Genomic DNA, 16,928 nt, shown 5'->3' on the forward strand with positions numbered 1-16,928 from the left:
GGGCTTTTTCTGGATCTTAATTCTTTACATAAAGCGGTGTCTTCCACCAGGGGGTGCAGAGGTAGCGACCGCATCTGGGGCCCTTGGGCCTGAGGGGCCCTCCCTCAACTACAGTATTACAGTCCTCTGCTCATTATAATCATTTCTATAGATGGTTTGAATAGTAGTAATCATTAACAAACTGCTCCCCATTCCCTTCTTGCGCCTCTTACACCATAGTTGCCATCGGTAGGTTTTGGTGCACCGTATCAATTGTTAGGTATAGAGTGCTTGCAGGGCCCCAATATAAAGCTTGCATCGGGGCCAACAGCTCCTTAGCTACGCCACTGCTTTATAGTTTGCATTAATCGCAAATGGTGACCATTCCCCGGGAACTATTTGCCGGGCGAACTATTCAGTCATCACTAATGCACATTGCTTGGCTGTTCTACTGATCCACTGCCTCTTATACTTATACTAGCCATAAACCCTTGACAAACAAGCAGATTGGACGTTCTTGACAAAAATCTGTCAAGATTAGTTGCATGCTTGTTTCAGGCATGTGATTCAGACACTACTGATGCCAGAAAGATCAGTAGGATTGCTAAGCCACTGGTACTGTTTAAAAGGCAATAAATATGGCACCCTCCATATGTCTTTCAGCTTGGGTTTCTTTTAAAGCTAAAACTGAAGGACGTCTTCTTGGTCAATTGTTGTAAGACATTGTCACCAAATGAGCTGAATCAGGGTTATGACTTTTTTTTTATTTTTATTTTTTTATTTGTATAATTTTTATAACATGCCAGTAATGTCCCTGTGTAACATTATTTCAAGTTGTAATGTCTTACCCATCTATCGTACAGCATCTCATAATATGTTAGTGCTCTATAAATAATGTATAAATAATAATAATAATTTCATTTTGAATACCTGGTTATTTTTCATGTATAATGTCCACTCAATATTCTTACAACGACTGGACTGATTTGTGACTGCGCTTACTTTAACCTCCTTGCCGGTTATCCCGAGCTCAGCTCGGGGTAACCTGCGCAGGAGGATATCTCAGGTCCCGCTGGGCCGATTTGCATAATTTTTTTTTTGTTACAAGCAGCTAGCACTTTGCTAGCTGCTTGTAACTTTCGATCGCCGCCGCTCGCCGCCGATCCGCCGCAATCCGCCGCGCCGAGTCGCTCCCCCCGCCCCAGAGCCCTGCGCTGCCTGGCCAATCAGTGCCAGGCAGCGTTGAGGGGCGGATCGGGATTCCCTATGACGTCCCGACGTCCATGACGTTGGTGACGTCATCCCGCCCCGTCGCCATGGCGACCGGGGAAGCCCTGCAGGAAATCCCGTTCTCAACGGGATTCCCTGCATATTCTGATCGCCGAAGGCGATCGGAGTGGGTGGGGGGATGCCGCCGCTTAGCGGCTATCATGTAGCGAGCCCTTGGCTCGCTACATGATTTAAAAAAAAAATTTTTAAAAAATGTGCGGCGCTGCCTCCTTGCCAGATTTTTTAGACCGGCAAGGAGGTTAAGACGCATGCATGACTCTAATTTTATATAACTATTTCCTCAATTTTTATGTTCTTGGCAACTCAGGTAACACTTCCTGTAAGCAATGTATTATAAGCAATATATTATAGTGTAGAAATTTTGCTGCCCCAAGCAAATATTGTGAGGCAGGGGCGTAGCTAGAAATGACTGGGCCCCATTGCAAAAAAAAATGACCCCCCCCCCCCCGACCTTCCAACCCCATGGACCTCGGACCTCCCACCCAAACATTTTGTGGGGAAATCTGATTTCCCCACAAAACGCAACCAGATTGTCGGCAGATTTCCCCACAAAATGCAACCAGATTGTCGGCAGATTTCCCCACAAAATGCAACCAGACTGTCGGCAGATTTCCCCACAAAATGCAACCAGATTGTCGGCAGATTTCCACACAATATGCAACCAGATTGTCGGCAGATTTCCCCACAAAATGCAACCAGATTGTCGGCAGATTTCCACACAATATGCAACCAGATTGTCGGCAGAATTCCCCACAAAATGCAACCAGATTGTTGGCAGATTTCCCCACAAATTGCAACCAGATTGTTGGCAGATTTCCCCACAAATTGCAAACAGATTGTGGGCAGATTTCCCAACAAAATGCAACCAGATTGGCGGCAGATTTCTGCACAAATTGCAACCAGATTGGCAGCAGATTTCCCCCCAAAAAATGCAACCAAATTGGCAGCAGATTTCCCAAAATAATGCAACCAAATTGGCAGCAGATTTCCCAAAATAATGCAACCAGATTGTTGGCAGATTTCCCCACAAATTGCAACCACATTGGCGGCAGATTTCCCAAAAAAATGCAACCAGATTGTTGGCAGATTTCCCCACAAATTGCAACCAGATTGCTGGCAGATTTCCCCACAAATTGCAACCAGATTGTGGGCAGATTTCCCAACAAAATGCAACCAGATTGGCGGCAGATTTCCCCACAAATTGCAACCAGATTGGCAGCAGATTTCCCCCCCAAAAAATGCAACCAAATTGGCAGCAGATTTCCCAAAATAATGCAACCAGATTGTCGGCAGATTTTCCCACAAATTGCAACCAGATTGTTGGCAGATTTCCCCACAAATTGCAACCAGATTGGCGGCAGATTTCCCAAAAAAATGCAACCAAGATTGGTGGCAGATTTACCCACAAATTGCAACCAGATTGTCGGCAGATTTTCTCACAAAATGCAACCAGATTGTCTGCAGATATCCCCATAAAATGCAATCAGATTATCGCCAGATTTCCCGACAAAATGCAATCAGATTGTCGCCAAATTTCCCAACAAAATGCAATCAGATTGTCGCCAGATTTCCCCACAAAATGCAGTATATGTAGCCAGGTCTATAGTGGGCTAACATTAATTACCTGGAGGGAGGGTGGTTGGGCAGGCTGGCACGCTATTTGCGGTGCAGGCACTGCACTGGGTAGGCAGTTAGGTAGCTGGGTGGGAGGGTGGGCAATTAGGTATCCAGGTGGGCAGGCGGGCAGTTTTGTAGCCGGATGGGAGGGTGGGCAGTTAGGTACAAGGGTGGGAGAGCGGGCAGTTTGGTAGCCGGGTGGGAGAGTGGGTGGTTAGGCAGCTGGGTGGGATGATTAGGTGGGTGGGTGGGTGATTAGGTTGGGTGATTAGGTGGGTGGGTGATAAGGCAGCTGGGTGGGTGGGTGGGTGACTAGGCAGCCATTGATTAGGCGGGTGGGTGATTAGGCAGCTGGGTGGGTGGGTGGGTGATTAGGCAGCTGGGTGGGTGGGTAATTAGGCAGGTGGGTAATTAGGCAGGTGGGTAATTAGGTGGGTGGGTGGGCAGCTGGGTGATTGGGTGGGCAGGGGATTAGGCAGGTGGGTGGGTGATTAGGCAGCTGGGTGGGTGATTAGGCAGGTGGGTGGGTGATTAGGCAGCTGGGTGGGTGGTTAGGCAGCTGGGTGGGTGGGTGGTTAGGCAGCTGGGTGGGTGGGTTATTAGGCAGCTGGGTGGGTGGGCGATTAGGCAGCTGGGTGGGCGATTAGGCAGCTGGGTGGCTCACCTGGGGTCCCCCCTCCTTTTACGAGTGGCGGGAGGTTCGGCATATTCAGCAGGCTCCGGCGGGGTAATCAGAAGCTAGAAGTTCAGCTGCCTCCTGGGCTACGGTGTCTCCTCTGTATGCCGCGCGCAATAAACTAGGAAGCAGTGGACGCCGCATACAGAGGAGACAGCGTAGCCCGGGAGGCAGCTGAACCTCTAGCTTCTGATTACTCCGCCGGAGCCTGCTGAATATGCCGCACCTCCCGCCGCTCGTAAAAGGAGGGGGCCCACCGAGGTGAGGGAGGGGGGGGGGGCCGGGGTGGCAGTATAATAAAAAAAAAAGTCCTCTTAGGCAGCTGCAGGCCCCCTGTGACGTAGGGCTGCCACAGGGCCCCATAGCAATGGCTATGGCTGCTACCCCCATTGCTACGCCTCTGTTGTGAGGACACCAGCTGAGTCACTGTCCACTTAACTTACTTGCAGTGTGGCTGGCTGGACTGGCCAGGCGGCTGCACCATTACATAGTCAAGCCTTTGTGGACGGTGACGTACAAAGATCAACGTGCCCAAGAGCAGAATGGTCTTACACATGTTCAGTCAGTCACATTCACTCACACCTCTGTGATGCGGTGCAGGCCATTACATACTCACCCTCCTGTAAGTGCCTGTGTCTCCTCCTGCTGGCCATTGGCCACCTCCTCTTCCACACCATGTCCTCCTCTTACCGTCTATCAGACTCCTACTGCTGGTGGGCATATCTTCATCTGTTGACCACCTCCTATTTCACCACACTGTTCCATATCTTTCCCTCTTGGATGTCCTGCATTCTCTGCTTCATGTGCTGCCCCATAAATGCTGCTGACCTGAATCACATGACTCTTAGGTCGTTTCCTGGTAGGGCCATTCCTGAAGAGCAGTGAATGACTGCAGTCATTCTTATTTTTGCTTTTAAAATAACTAAATAACTTAAAATGTGCTTACTATGCACTTTGGAGAGAGGTGAGGAGATGTCATGATAATGAAGAGCATGCAAGCGAGCTGCAACCACTTCCAGACCTTGGTAATTGAAATCTATGCCGTGTATTGGACCTGTTATCCTTGCCAGGGTGTAGATTTCAATTAGCATGTTGCATGCTCTCGCTGTTTGCACTGCTCATCTATCACTGCAGCCCATTTGCTCTGCCTTCGATATGACAGCAGAGTTCCGTGAGCTAGTCAGGAGCTGATTTAATTGGCTCCCAACCCTGAGTGGCTCACACTGATCACAGGGTCAGTACCCAGTGAAATCAGCTCCTGACCGTCTCTCGGAGCTCTGCCGTCATACCGGCTGCAGTGAGGGGAAAGCAGCGCAATGGTAAGAGTGACAGGTCTGTACAGTGTGATGTCATTGAGTTCTGTTTTTTAACCCAAAAATCTCTGGTCCTTAAGGGGCCAGAGACTACTGGTAAGGAAGGGGTTAATGGAGCAGAGATGGGAGCACATATGCTGGTATGCTTGCCATTTGGGAAAGGAGGTAATGTGGAGGCAGATGGAAATCCTTGACAAGTGAAGGGTGGGAGGGGCCCAGAGATCTGTACTAACCCCCCTGGTAAACAGTTAATAGTGTGGTATAAGTAGGTTGTGGACAGAAACAAGACTTAATAAGATGGAAATGTGCATTCAATTCCTGGTACCGTTCACTCTTAAATCAGACAGCAGCAGCTTCACTCTAGGAGCCTGCTGTTAGCTGTTTTGGCAGCTGAGAAAAACATAAGCTACTATAAGCTACTATATCCTATTATAGTGAATTTACATAGCGCTGGCATTTTCTATGCAAGAGCTCAGGTATCATCTGTGTACATGTACAGACTATTATTACTATGCACAGAACATTACTGCTTTGTTCCATTATGAATTTAAATCAAGTTCTTGCTATGCTTCTTTTGCTTTAATAATTGTTCATATCCCAATAAACCTTAATATACAAAGAACTTACTGCAATCAACAGTGACACAACAACCATTTTCTGAAGTTCCTAAGATAGGCTGGTATCCCATCTGACAGGTTGGTGGTGGAGGGCACCGTGAAGCGTCACATTCTGAGAGAGAAAAAAAATGAAAAACAAATATATTACCAACAAAATAGGAGTCATCAAGTCATCTTCTGTTCTAGGAGATGATGTACGGAGATTGGAGAGCAGTGGAGAATATTGGAGGCATGATCCAGAAAATCTGGACTGCATTCTTTAAAAATGTCTGCTATTCCTTTCTGAAGGGTGTCATTGGAATAGAACAGGGATTGCTGAAAGGTATCAGCAGCAAGAATGTGTAAATGAAGAACAGCCTTAAATTAAGGGGGAAAAAAAATTACTGCAGATACATTCTTAGACTGCAGTCCCACGACTCCTAATTTACGAACTGGAGAAAAAAAATATATTGCACACATTACACAAAGACAAGAGGTAAAGGGTAGATCTGACACTGTAATATACATTTAGCAATAAGTTCATGTTCGCAACAAGATCTACAAGATCCATGTGTAAGAGCCACCTTCCTAATAAATAGGCCAGCTTCAAAGCTTTGACTAGCATCTGTGAGTATGAAGGACAGGGCCTGCTGTCTTTCCAGATGTCTGGCTGTATCATCTTCTCTCACCCTTCGTGAAGCCCACAAACTCCTTATAGTGTCAGCAAACTTATCAAAGTTTCTTGTGTAGCTTCTATGACTTCAACCTCAATATTCAATTCACTTGTATATTTCCTCCAATCTGTTTTCGGGAACTTGAATCTGCGTAGAAAAGGCATCAATATTTGGCTTGACTGCTGCATGGACATTACTCTGTTTCATCTGTGCTATATGAAGATCAACAGTGTAAGGAAAGAAATGTACAGTATATGTGGATGGTTAGTTTTAAATAACTCCTGAACTGTTAATTTACTGTTTAAAAAAAACTAAAGAAAAAAACAAAAACAAAAAAAACACTTCATTACTTACCTACTATGTAATCTACTCATTGCAGTTTCAATGCGGTTATTGCTGCTATTCCGCAGGAAGTGTCCTCTTATATAAGTGTGTGTGTGTGCAGGGGCGGACTGACCATTAGGGCACTCGGGCACGGACCGAGGGCCCGTGGTCAGGGGGGGCCCGCCACCCGCCAGAGAACCATGAGCAGCCAGGAGGGGAGACAGCCAGTGAAGGAGGGCGATGGGCATAGCAGCGAAGAAGGGGGGAAGTTTCCCCCCCTTCTCTCACCTTGGGGCCCCCCTTCCTGGCTCTCCCCTCCGTAATCTGTAATGTGTTGGACAGCTGGAAGCGGCTGACAGCGGGCGGAGACGCTGTTCAGCCACCGGAGGGATCGCTGATCTGTGTGCAGCTAGTGTGGGCTTGAGAAGCCCAGACTAGCTGCACACAGATCAGCGATGCCTCCGGTGGCTGAACAGCGGTAAGTCTCCGCCTGCTGTCAGCCGCTTCCAGCTGTCCGACACATTACAGATTACGGAGGGGACAGCCAGGAAGGGGGGCCCCAAGGTGAGAGAAGGGGGGGGGACTTCCCCCCTTCTCTGCTGCTATGCCCATCGCCCTCCTTCACTGGCTGTCTCTCCTCCTGGAGACACCTACAAGCCTGGCTGCTTATACTGGGGGCACTTATAGACCTAGCTACATATACTGAGGGCACCTATAGACCTGGCTTGACTGGGGAGACCTATACACCTGGCTGCATATACTGGGGAGACCTATACACCTGGCTATACTGGGGAGACCTATACACCTGGCTACATATACTGGGGGCACTTACAGACCTGGCTATACTGGGGAGACCTATACACCTGGCTGCATATACTGGGGAGACCTATACACCTGGCTGCATATACTGGGGGCACTTATACACCTGACTACATATACTGGGGGCACTTATAGACCTAGCTACATATACTGGGGGCACCTATAAACCTGGCTATACTGGGGACACCTATACACCTGGCTGCATATACTGGGGAGACCTATACACCTGGCTATACTGGGGAGACCTATACACCTGGCTATACTGGGGAGACCTATACATCTGACTGCATATACTGGGGGCACCTATACACCTGGCTGCATATACTGGGGGCACCTATACACCTGGCTGCATATACTGGGGGCACCTATAGACCTGGCTATACTGGGGACACCTATACACCTGGCTACATATACTGGGGACACCTATAGACCTGGCTATCTATACAGGAGACACCTATAGACCTGGCTATCTTAACTGGGGACATCTATAGACCTGGCTATCTTAAATGGGGACATCTATAGACCTGGTTATCTATTCTGGGGACACCTGTAGATTAGGCTACTTATACTGGGGACACCTATAGACCTGGATACCTGCACTGGGAAAACCTATAGACCTGGATACTTCCACTGGGGATACCTTTTGAATTGGTTACCTATACTGGGGGCACCTATTTTGGGGGAACTGCTGCCAAATTAACTATTTTTGGGGAACTGCTGCTGCCAGATTAAGTGTATTTTGAGAAACAGCTGCCAGATTATGTGTATTTTTGGGGAACCGCTGCCAGATTGTGTATAACGGGGAACTGCTGCTACATGTATTTTTGGTGATCCGCTGCCAAATTATGTGTATTTGGGGGAACCGCTGCTGCCAGATAACGTCTATTTTGGGGGAACGACTGCCATATTATCTGTATTTTGGAGGAACCTCTGCCAAATTGCATGGATTTTTGGTGAAATGCTGTCAGATTACATGTATTTTGGGGGGAAACACTATGGCAGAGTTCAGACTTCCCCGGCAGAACTTTTACACCACTGCTAAGGTCATGTATATTTTGCCCCACTCATGACCACGCCCACATTCTGTTGCGTGACCGCACCCATTTTTTGGCGCGCCGCGCTACGCACAGCGCAGAGGTTTTTGTCAGTGTACAATATCTCAATATAACATATTTACTGTTGTCAATAAATGATTATATCTTAGTCTGTAAAAATATAACGTGAAAGGTGGGAAACACTGGTATGGGGGCCCCATAATCTCCTATTGCCCGGGGGCCCCATGAGTTGTCAGTCCGCCCCTGTGTGTGTGTGCGCGCGTGTTTGTTGGGGGGGGGGCGGGTAGTGTTGGGCGAACATCTAGATGTTCGGGTTCGGGCCGAACAAGCCGAACATGGCCGCGATGTTCGGGTGTTCGACCCGAACTCCGAACATAATGGAAGTCAATGGGGACCCGAACTTTTGTGGTTTGTAAAGCCTCCTTACATGCTACATACCCCAAATTTACAGGGTATGTGCACCTTGGGAGTGGGTACAAGAGGGAAAAAAAATTAGCAAAAAGAGCTTATAGTTTTTGAGAAAATCGATTTTAAAGTTTCAAAGGGAAAACTGTCTTTTAAATGCGGGAAATGTCTGTTTTCTTTGCACAGGTAACATGTTTTTTGTCGGCATGCAGTCATAAATGTTATACATATAAGAGGTTCCAGGAAAAGGGACCGGTAACGCTAACCCAGCAGCAGCACACGTGATGGAACAGGAGGAGGCGCAGGAGGAGAAGGCCACGCTTTGTGAGACACAACAACCCAGGCCTTGCATGAGGGCAAGAAGCGTGCGGATAGCATGCTTTGTACCGCCATGCAGTCATAAATGTAATAAAGATAAGTGGTTCAATAAACAGGGACCACGCGGCAACGCTAACCCAGCAGCAGCAGACGTGATGGAACAGGAGCAGGAGGAGAAGGCCACGGTTTTTGAGACACAACAACCTAGGCCTTGCATGAGGACAAAAAGCGTGCGGATATAGCAGCAATGCTTTTTGCCGCCATGCAGTCATAAATGTAATACAGATGAGAGGTTCAATAAACAGGGACCGGAAATGCTACACCATCCCAGATGTTCATTGGTCATGTTACTTGGTTGGGGTCCTGGAGTGTTGCGTAGTCATTTCCAATCCAGGATTGATTCATTTTAATTTGAGTCAGACGGTCTGCATTTTCTGTGGAGAGGCGGATACGCCGATCTGTGATGATGCCTCCCGCAGCACTGAAACAACGTTCCGACATAACGCTGGCTGCCGGGCAAGCCAGCACCTCTATTGCGTACATTGCCAGTTCGTGCCAGGTGTCTAGCTTCGATACCCAATAGTTGAAGGGTGCAGATGGATTGTTCGACACAGCTACGTCATCTGACATGTAGTCCTTGACCATCTTCTCCAGGCGATCGGTGTTGGAGGTGGATCTGCACGCTTGCTGTTCAGTGGGCTGCTGCTGCATGGGTGTCAGAAAATTTTCCCACTCCAAGGACACTGCCGATACCGTTCCCTTTTGGGCACTAGCTGCGGCTTGCGTTGTTTGCTGCCCTCCTGGTCGTCCTGGGTTTGCGGAAGTCAGTCTGTCTGCGTACAACTGGCTAGAGGAGGGGGAGGATGTCAATCTCCTCTCTAAAGTCTCCACAAGGGCCTGCTGGTATTCTTCCATTTTGACCTGTCTGACTCTTTCTTCAAGCAGTTTTGGAACATTGTGTTTGTACCGTGGATCCAGAAGGGTATAAACCCAGTAATTGGTGTTGTCCAGAATGCGCACAATGCATGGGTCACGTTCAATGCAGTCTAGCATGAATTGAGCCATGTGTGCCAGAGTCCTACCAGAATCCTCATCATCCTCTTGTGAGCGTTGTGATAGTTGTTGTGATGCATCATAGTCGTCACCTTCCTCCTGGTCTGCTTCTGCTGACCATTCGCGTTGAATTGTGGAAGTCCAACGTGCACCGCTCTGGCCCTCGTCAGTGGTGGCATGAAATTCCTGCTCCAACTCCAGCTGTTCCTCCTCCTCTTCTTCGTCATAGCTGCTGGGGCCAGCGTTCCCTGAGGCGGATGGCCTGATGTTGGTACCATCACGCTGATCGTTTTCTCCTTCAGATTCCCCCAGTTGCATCATGACAGCTGTTTCCTTGATTTTCAACATTGACCTCTTCAGTAAACACAGCAGTGGTATGGTAATGCTGACTGAAGAGTTGTCACTGCTCACAAGCAACGTGGATTGCTCAAAATTTTGGAGGACTTGGCAGAGGTCCAACATGTTGGCCCAATCGGATCCACAGAAGCTTGGCAGCTGTCCGGATGCGCCTCGGTACTGCGCCGTCATGTACTGGACCACTGCACTCTTCTGCTCACAAAAGCGTGCTAGCATGTGCAGCGTAGAATTCCAGCGCGTAGGGACATCACACAGCAAGCGATGGTGGGGGAGATTGAAGCGCTCCTGCATCTTGGCGAGTGCCCCCGAAGCAGTACTGGAATTTCTACAATGTTTGGCCACTCGACGCACCTTCAACAGAAGATCGGCCACGCCTGGGTATGTCCTCAGGAACCGCTGAACTACTAGGTTCATCACGTGCGCCAGGCAAGGGATGTGTGTCAGCTTAGCCAACCTTAAAGCGCGAATGAGATTACTCCCATTATCACACACAACCATGCCCGGTTTCAAGTCCAGCGGTGCCAGCCACAAATCCGTCTGTTCCTTTATTCCCTTCCAAATTTCCTCCCCTGTGTGCTGCTTATCCCCAAGGCAGATCAGCTTCAGCAACGCTTGCTGACGCATGCCAACAGCTGTGCTGCACTGCTTCCACGATCCTACTGCTGCTGGGTTAGCGTTTCCGGATGAGGTACAGCTTTGAGATGCGTTGGAGGAGAAGGAGTCAGAGAGGTAGGTGCTGCTGTTGTTATCCAGTGGGAGGGACGGCGGTGCAGCTGTTTGCGGCGTGGGCAACACCCGCGCCGTAGCAGGTGAGGAATCGCTGCCAGGCTCCACAAGGTTCACCCAGTGCGCGGTAAGGGAGATGTATCGACCCTGGCCGAACGCACTCGTCCAAGTGTCAGTGGTGAGGTGAACCTTGCAGGCAACGGCATTCTTCAAGCTTCGGGTTATTTTGCTGACCACGTGCTCATGCAACTTAGGCACTGCAGAGCGCGCAAAGTGGTAGCGGCTGGGAACCACGTAACGTGGGATGGCCACTGACATCATGCCCTTGAAGCTGTTTGTCTCCACCACTCGATATGGCAGCATTTCGCAGGCCAGAAGCTTGGCTATGCTGGCTGTTACTGCCACGGCCCGGGGGTCATTTGCTGGCAATTTCCTCTTGCGCTCAAACATCTCCGACACAGACAACTGAACCGTAGCGCTGCACACGGAAGGGCTGTTGGTTGTTGTGTTTGATGAACACTGGGAGACCTCAAGAGCACTACTCCGGAAAGTGACAGTGTCAGCGTCGTCTGATGTTTGTGAATGTTGTGAACCACGCAATGGCTGGGCTACTGCTGCTGCTGAGGCGGGTCTGGTGGTGAGTCTGGTGAACCCAAGGGAGGCAGTGTTGCTGGTACCCTGTCCTGCCGCGTTTGCCCACAGAGTGGGATGTTTGGATAGCATGTGGCGGCTCATGCTGGTGGTGGAGAGGTTGTTAATACTTTTCCCCCTGCTCAGGCGAGTCTTGCACACCTTGCAAATCGCCATGGTAACATCCTCAGTGCAGTCTTCAAAGAAAGCCCAGACTTTGGAGCACCTGCCTCCTTGCTGGCGATTTCTGTTTCCTCCTCTTTTGCCTCTCACTCTAACTTCCACGCTTGTGGTGCCTGAAATTGCGCGCCGCCTACCTTGTGGCACAAGGCGAACTCGTGCAGCAGTGGGTTCTTCAACAGACTCATCTGTGCTGCTGCTACGACGGCGATGTTCTCGTTCACAAATAAAATCTGGGTCTCTGTCCACATTGTCCATACCCTCCTCTTCCATCTCCTCAAACTCGTCATATGTCATTGTGGGGGGCCGCCGCCGTGGAGTAGAGCTCCCCAGAACAACCTCTGCGCAGCTCACTCCAACGTCGTCTTCCAGATCTTGTCGGCCGACCTCCTGCAATTGCAACCCCTCCTGCCCAACTTGCTCTGGGATTTGGGTTTCCGAGTCCTCCTCGGACTCGCCTTGTATTTCAGTGCGCGGTGCATTTCCCATAGTTAATGGTTGTGAATCCGGGCACAACATTTCTGGCTGTTCCTCCATTGACCTTTCATAGGTGGAAGTTTGTTGGGCTGGGAATAGCTCCTGCGAATACCCCATTGTGTCCTGAGGTAATTCATAGGACTGGTTATCTGGCAGTTGTGTGCGTGGTGTCGCTGCCGGTTGTGTCAGCTTTGTGCCCACTGGCTCCTTGTAACTGGCTGAGGACTCGGACCTCGTGCGTGATGTGCTGGTGCTGCTTAACCCACTGCTGGACGCTTGAGAGGTCATCCAAGTAATTATTTGGTCCTGTTCTTTTGGATTTGTGAGGGTTGTTGTCCTGGACAACATGGGCGGTATTGAGTGGGTTTTCTTGGGTGCTCCCCTGTGGCCTGTACGTGAACCGTCAGGGGAAACACCTCTTCCCTTGCCTCCTTCCTCTTTCACCGGATTTCTTCCTCATTTCACTTATCCTTACAGTACACGCTGACTGGCAGCAGTACAGTGGCAGTACAGAAATGCTATACAGTACCACTATTCCCAGCAGCGACACAGAGCACAATGCTATACAGTGGCGGGTGAGCGGTGTACTACTGTTCCCAGGCCCAGCAGACACAGAGTGGAAGTAAACACAATGCTATATAGTCTGGCTGAGCGGTGTACACAGAGTGGCAGTACACACAATGCTATATAGTCTGGCTAAGCCGTGTACACAGAGTGTCAGAAAACACAATGCTATATATAGCGTGGCTGAGCGAGGTGCACAGTGGCAGTACACACAATGCTTTATTAGTCAGGCTAAGCTGTGTACACAGAGTGTCAGTAAACAATGGTATATAGTCTGGCTGAGCGGTGTACACAGAGTGTCAGTAAACAACGGTATATAGTCTGGCTGAGCGGTGTACACAGAGTGGCAGTAAACACAATGCTATATATAGCGTGGCTGAGCGAGGTGCACAGTGGCAGTACACACAATGCTATATAGTCAGGCTAAGCCGTGTACACAGAGTGTCAGAAAACACAATGCTATATATAGCGTGGCTGAGCGAGGTGCACAGTGGCAGTACACACAATGCTTTATAGTCAGGCTGAGCCGTGTACACAGAGTGTCAGTAAACAATGGTATATAGTCTGGCTGAGCGGTGTACACAGAGTGGCAGTAAACACAATGCTATATATAGCGTGGCTGAGCGAGGTGCACAGTGGCAGTACACACAATGCTATAGAGCCAGGCTAAGCCGTGTACACAGAGTGTCAGAAAACACAATGCTATATATAGCGTGGCTGAGCGAGGTGCACAGTGGCAGTACACACAATGCTATATTAGTCAGGCTAAGCCGTGTACACAGAGTGTCAGAAAACACAATGCTATATATAGCGTGGCTGAGCGAGGTGCACAGTGGCAGTACACACAATGCTATATATAGCGTGGCTGAGTGAGGTGCACAGTGGCAGTACACACAATGCTATATATAGCGTGGCTGAGCGAGGTGCACAGTGGCAGTACACACAATGCTATATTAGTCAGGCTAAGCCGTGTACACAGAGTGTCAGAAAACACAATGCTATATATATAGCGTGGCTGAGCGAGGTGCACAGTGGCAGTACACACAATGCTATATATAGCGTGGCTGAGCGAGGTGCACAGTGGCAGTACACACAATGCTATATATAGCGTGGCTGAGCGAGGTGCACAGTGGCAGTACACACAATGCTATATATAGCGTGGCTGAGCGAGGTGCACAGTGGCAGTACACACAATGCTATATTAGTCAGGCTAAGCCGTGTACACAGAGTGTCAGAAAACACAATGCTATATATATAGCGTGGCTGAGCGAGGTGCACAGTGGCAGTACACACAATGCTATATATAGCGTGGCTGAGCGAGGTGCACAGTGGCAGTACACACAATGCTATATATAGCGTGGCTGAGCGAGGTGCACAGTGGCAGTACACACAATGCTATATATAGCGTGGCTGAGCGAGGTGCACAGTGGCAGTACACACAATGCTATATTAGTCAGGCTAAGCCGTGTACACAGAGTGTCAGAAAACACAATGCTATATATATAGCGTGGCTGAGCGAGGTGCACAGTGGCAGTACACACAATGCTATATATAGCGTGGCTGAGCGAGGTGCACAGTGGCAGTACACACAATGCTATATATAGCGTGGCTGAGCGAGGTGCACAGTGGCAGTACACACAATGCTATATTAGTCAGGCTAAGCCGTGTACACAGAGTGTCAGAAAACACAATGCTATATATATAGCGTGGCTGAGCGAGGTACACAGTGGCAGTAAACAATGCTATATATAGTGTGGCTGAGCGAGCGGTGTACTACTGTTCCCAGCAGCGACACACAATGACTGGGGGGGACCCTGGCTAGCGTGGCTGGAGAGCGAACTACCCTGCCTGCCTACCCAAAGCTAAACCCACAGACAAATGGCGGAGATATGACGTGGTTCGGGTATTTATTTACCCGAACCACGTGACCGTTCGGCCAATCAGAGCGCGTTCGGGCCCGAACCACGTGACCCGTTCGGCCAATCACAGCGCTAGCCGAACGTTCGGGGAACGTTCGGCCATGCGCTCTTAGTTCGGCCATGTGGCCGAACGGTTTGGCCGAGCACCGTCAGGTGTTCAGCCGAACTCGAACATCACCCGAACAGGGTGATGTTCTGCAGAACCCGAACAGTGGCGAACACTGTTCGCCCAACACTAGAGGCGGGATGCTGTAAAACATTTCTGTTAATGGACCAAAAACAAAAAAAATCCATCACTTAAGGTGGCCACACACCATACAATTTTTTAAAATATCTGTTCAAATTAAGAATTGCAATCAATTTTTCTGACTGATTGTAACATTTCAAAAATATGACCAATGTACCACACACAGTTCAATTGCAGTTCAATTTTTTCCCCCCAATTATGTTAAAAATGATTGGAAACGCTGAGAAAATTGCTAGGATGTGTATATTAATACATTGGCAATCTACCACACACCACACAATCTTTAGAAAGATTGAAGAACAATATCTGGCATTCCGGATCGATAAAAATAGAAGAAAATGGGAAATCCGATCGGATTTTTCAGTCAAATGGAAAAAAAAGCTTTAGATTTTTTTCGGGAGATCCGATCGTTTTTAGCGAATTGCCGTAAAATCGGATAATTTTATTGTATCGTGTGCTGGCCACCTTAAGGGTTGCCTGGATCTCTGCTGCAATGTGTATAAAGGTGGCCACACATGATACAATAAAACGATCTGATTTTACGGCAATTCAATAAAAACGATTGCATCTCCTGAAAAAATTGAAAGCTTTTTTTTCATTCGATCATATTTCCCGTTTTCTCTGATTTTTATCGATCCGGAATGCCAGATATTTGTCTTCATTCTTTCTAAAGATTGTATGGTGTGTGTTAGATTGTGAATTTATTAATACACACACCCTAGCAATTTTGGCAGAGTTTCCAATCATGTTTATCATAATTGGGGAAAAATTGCACATACGTGTGTGGTACATTGGTCATATTTTTAAAATGTTACAATCAGTCAGAAAAATGGATTGCAATTCTTAAATTGAACAGATATTTAAAAATTGTATGGTGTGTGGCCACCTTAAGTCCAAATGATTTTTTTCTTTCCAGAGCATAACAGATATTGCTTCTGGTAAGGAAGAATCTTAATGGTGGACATACATGGTACAATTTTTTCATACAATCTTACCATTTCTATGTAATATAAGAGAACTGCCTAAATTATCCTTTCAGTATATTCACTTAATTTACCCTTATACTACATAGAAATGGTAAGATTGTATGAAAAATTGTACCATGTATGGCCACCATTAGGATGATCCACAGTGGGTCTTGAAAATTTCTTTTGGGCTGTTTGGGGGAAAGACTTAGCTCCCTCATTGACTTCAGTGCATATCACGGCAAAAAAAAATCAGTTAACATTTTTTAGTATGAGTGTTTGTTCACTAACTGTGTGGCAATTCTTGCCTTGGACTGAAAACCATCAACCCTGAATAGCAAATTATGCTTTCTAACTTTTTATTTTCTTTTGTAAAAGATTGTTCTTTTCTAGCTATTGTAGGTTATATTAATGATTTTTTTTCCCTAATTCATAACAGAGCTGTTATAAAGTGACCAACATAGCTTTTCCTTTTTAGACACATCACTGAGGTCAGTCAGTATTGGACAGTGATAGGGTATGGCTTGTAGTAGGCATTATAGTTATCCCAAAGATTTACAAACGAATTTACCTCCGGGCTCTGTGCAGGCCACTCATGTTTTTCAATACCAGAAAGGTTTATCTGTTTATTTATTGATGCATCTACTATATGTATAGATTTGCCATTTAGAAACTGAAAAAGGCATCTTCCTAGTGATTGCCACAAAGTTGGGAGCACACAACTCTTTTAAAATTTAAGTCTAA

General features: G+C 47.9%; 1 protein-coding gene across 1 annotated transcript in view; it reads right to left on the bottom strand.

The window, feature by feature from the left end:
* Positions 1–16,928, bottom strand: part of LOC137537715 (intestinal mucin-like protein) — a 91,477-nt gene that overhangs the window by 59,125 nt on the left and 15,424 nt on the right. Inside the window, exon 2 of the mRNA XM_068259656.1 lies at positions 5,503–5,604. Coding sequence (XP_068115757.1) covers positions 5,503–5,563 — 61 coding nt within the window. The 5' untranslated portion in view covers positions 5,564–5,604. The remainder of the gene's footprint in view (positions 1–5,502; positions 5,605–16,928) is intronic.

The sequence above is a fragment of the Hyperolius riggenbachi genome, chromosome 11, assembly GCF_040937935.1.
Source record: "Hyperolius riggenbachi isolate aHypRig1 chromosome 11, aHypRig1.pri, whole genome shotgun sequence".
NCBI lineage: Eukaryota > Metazoa > Chordata > Amphibia > Anura > Hyperoliidae > Hyperolius > Hyperolius riggenbachi.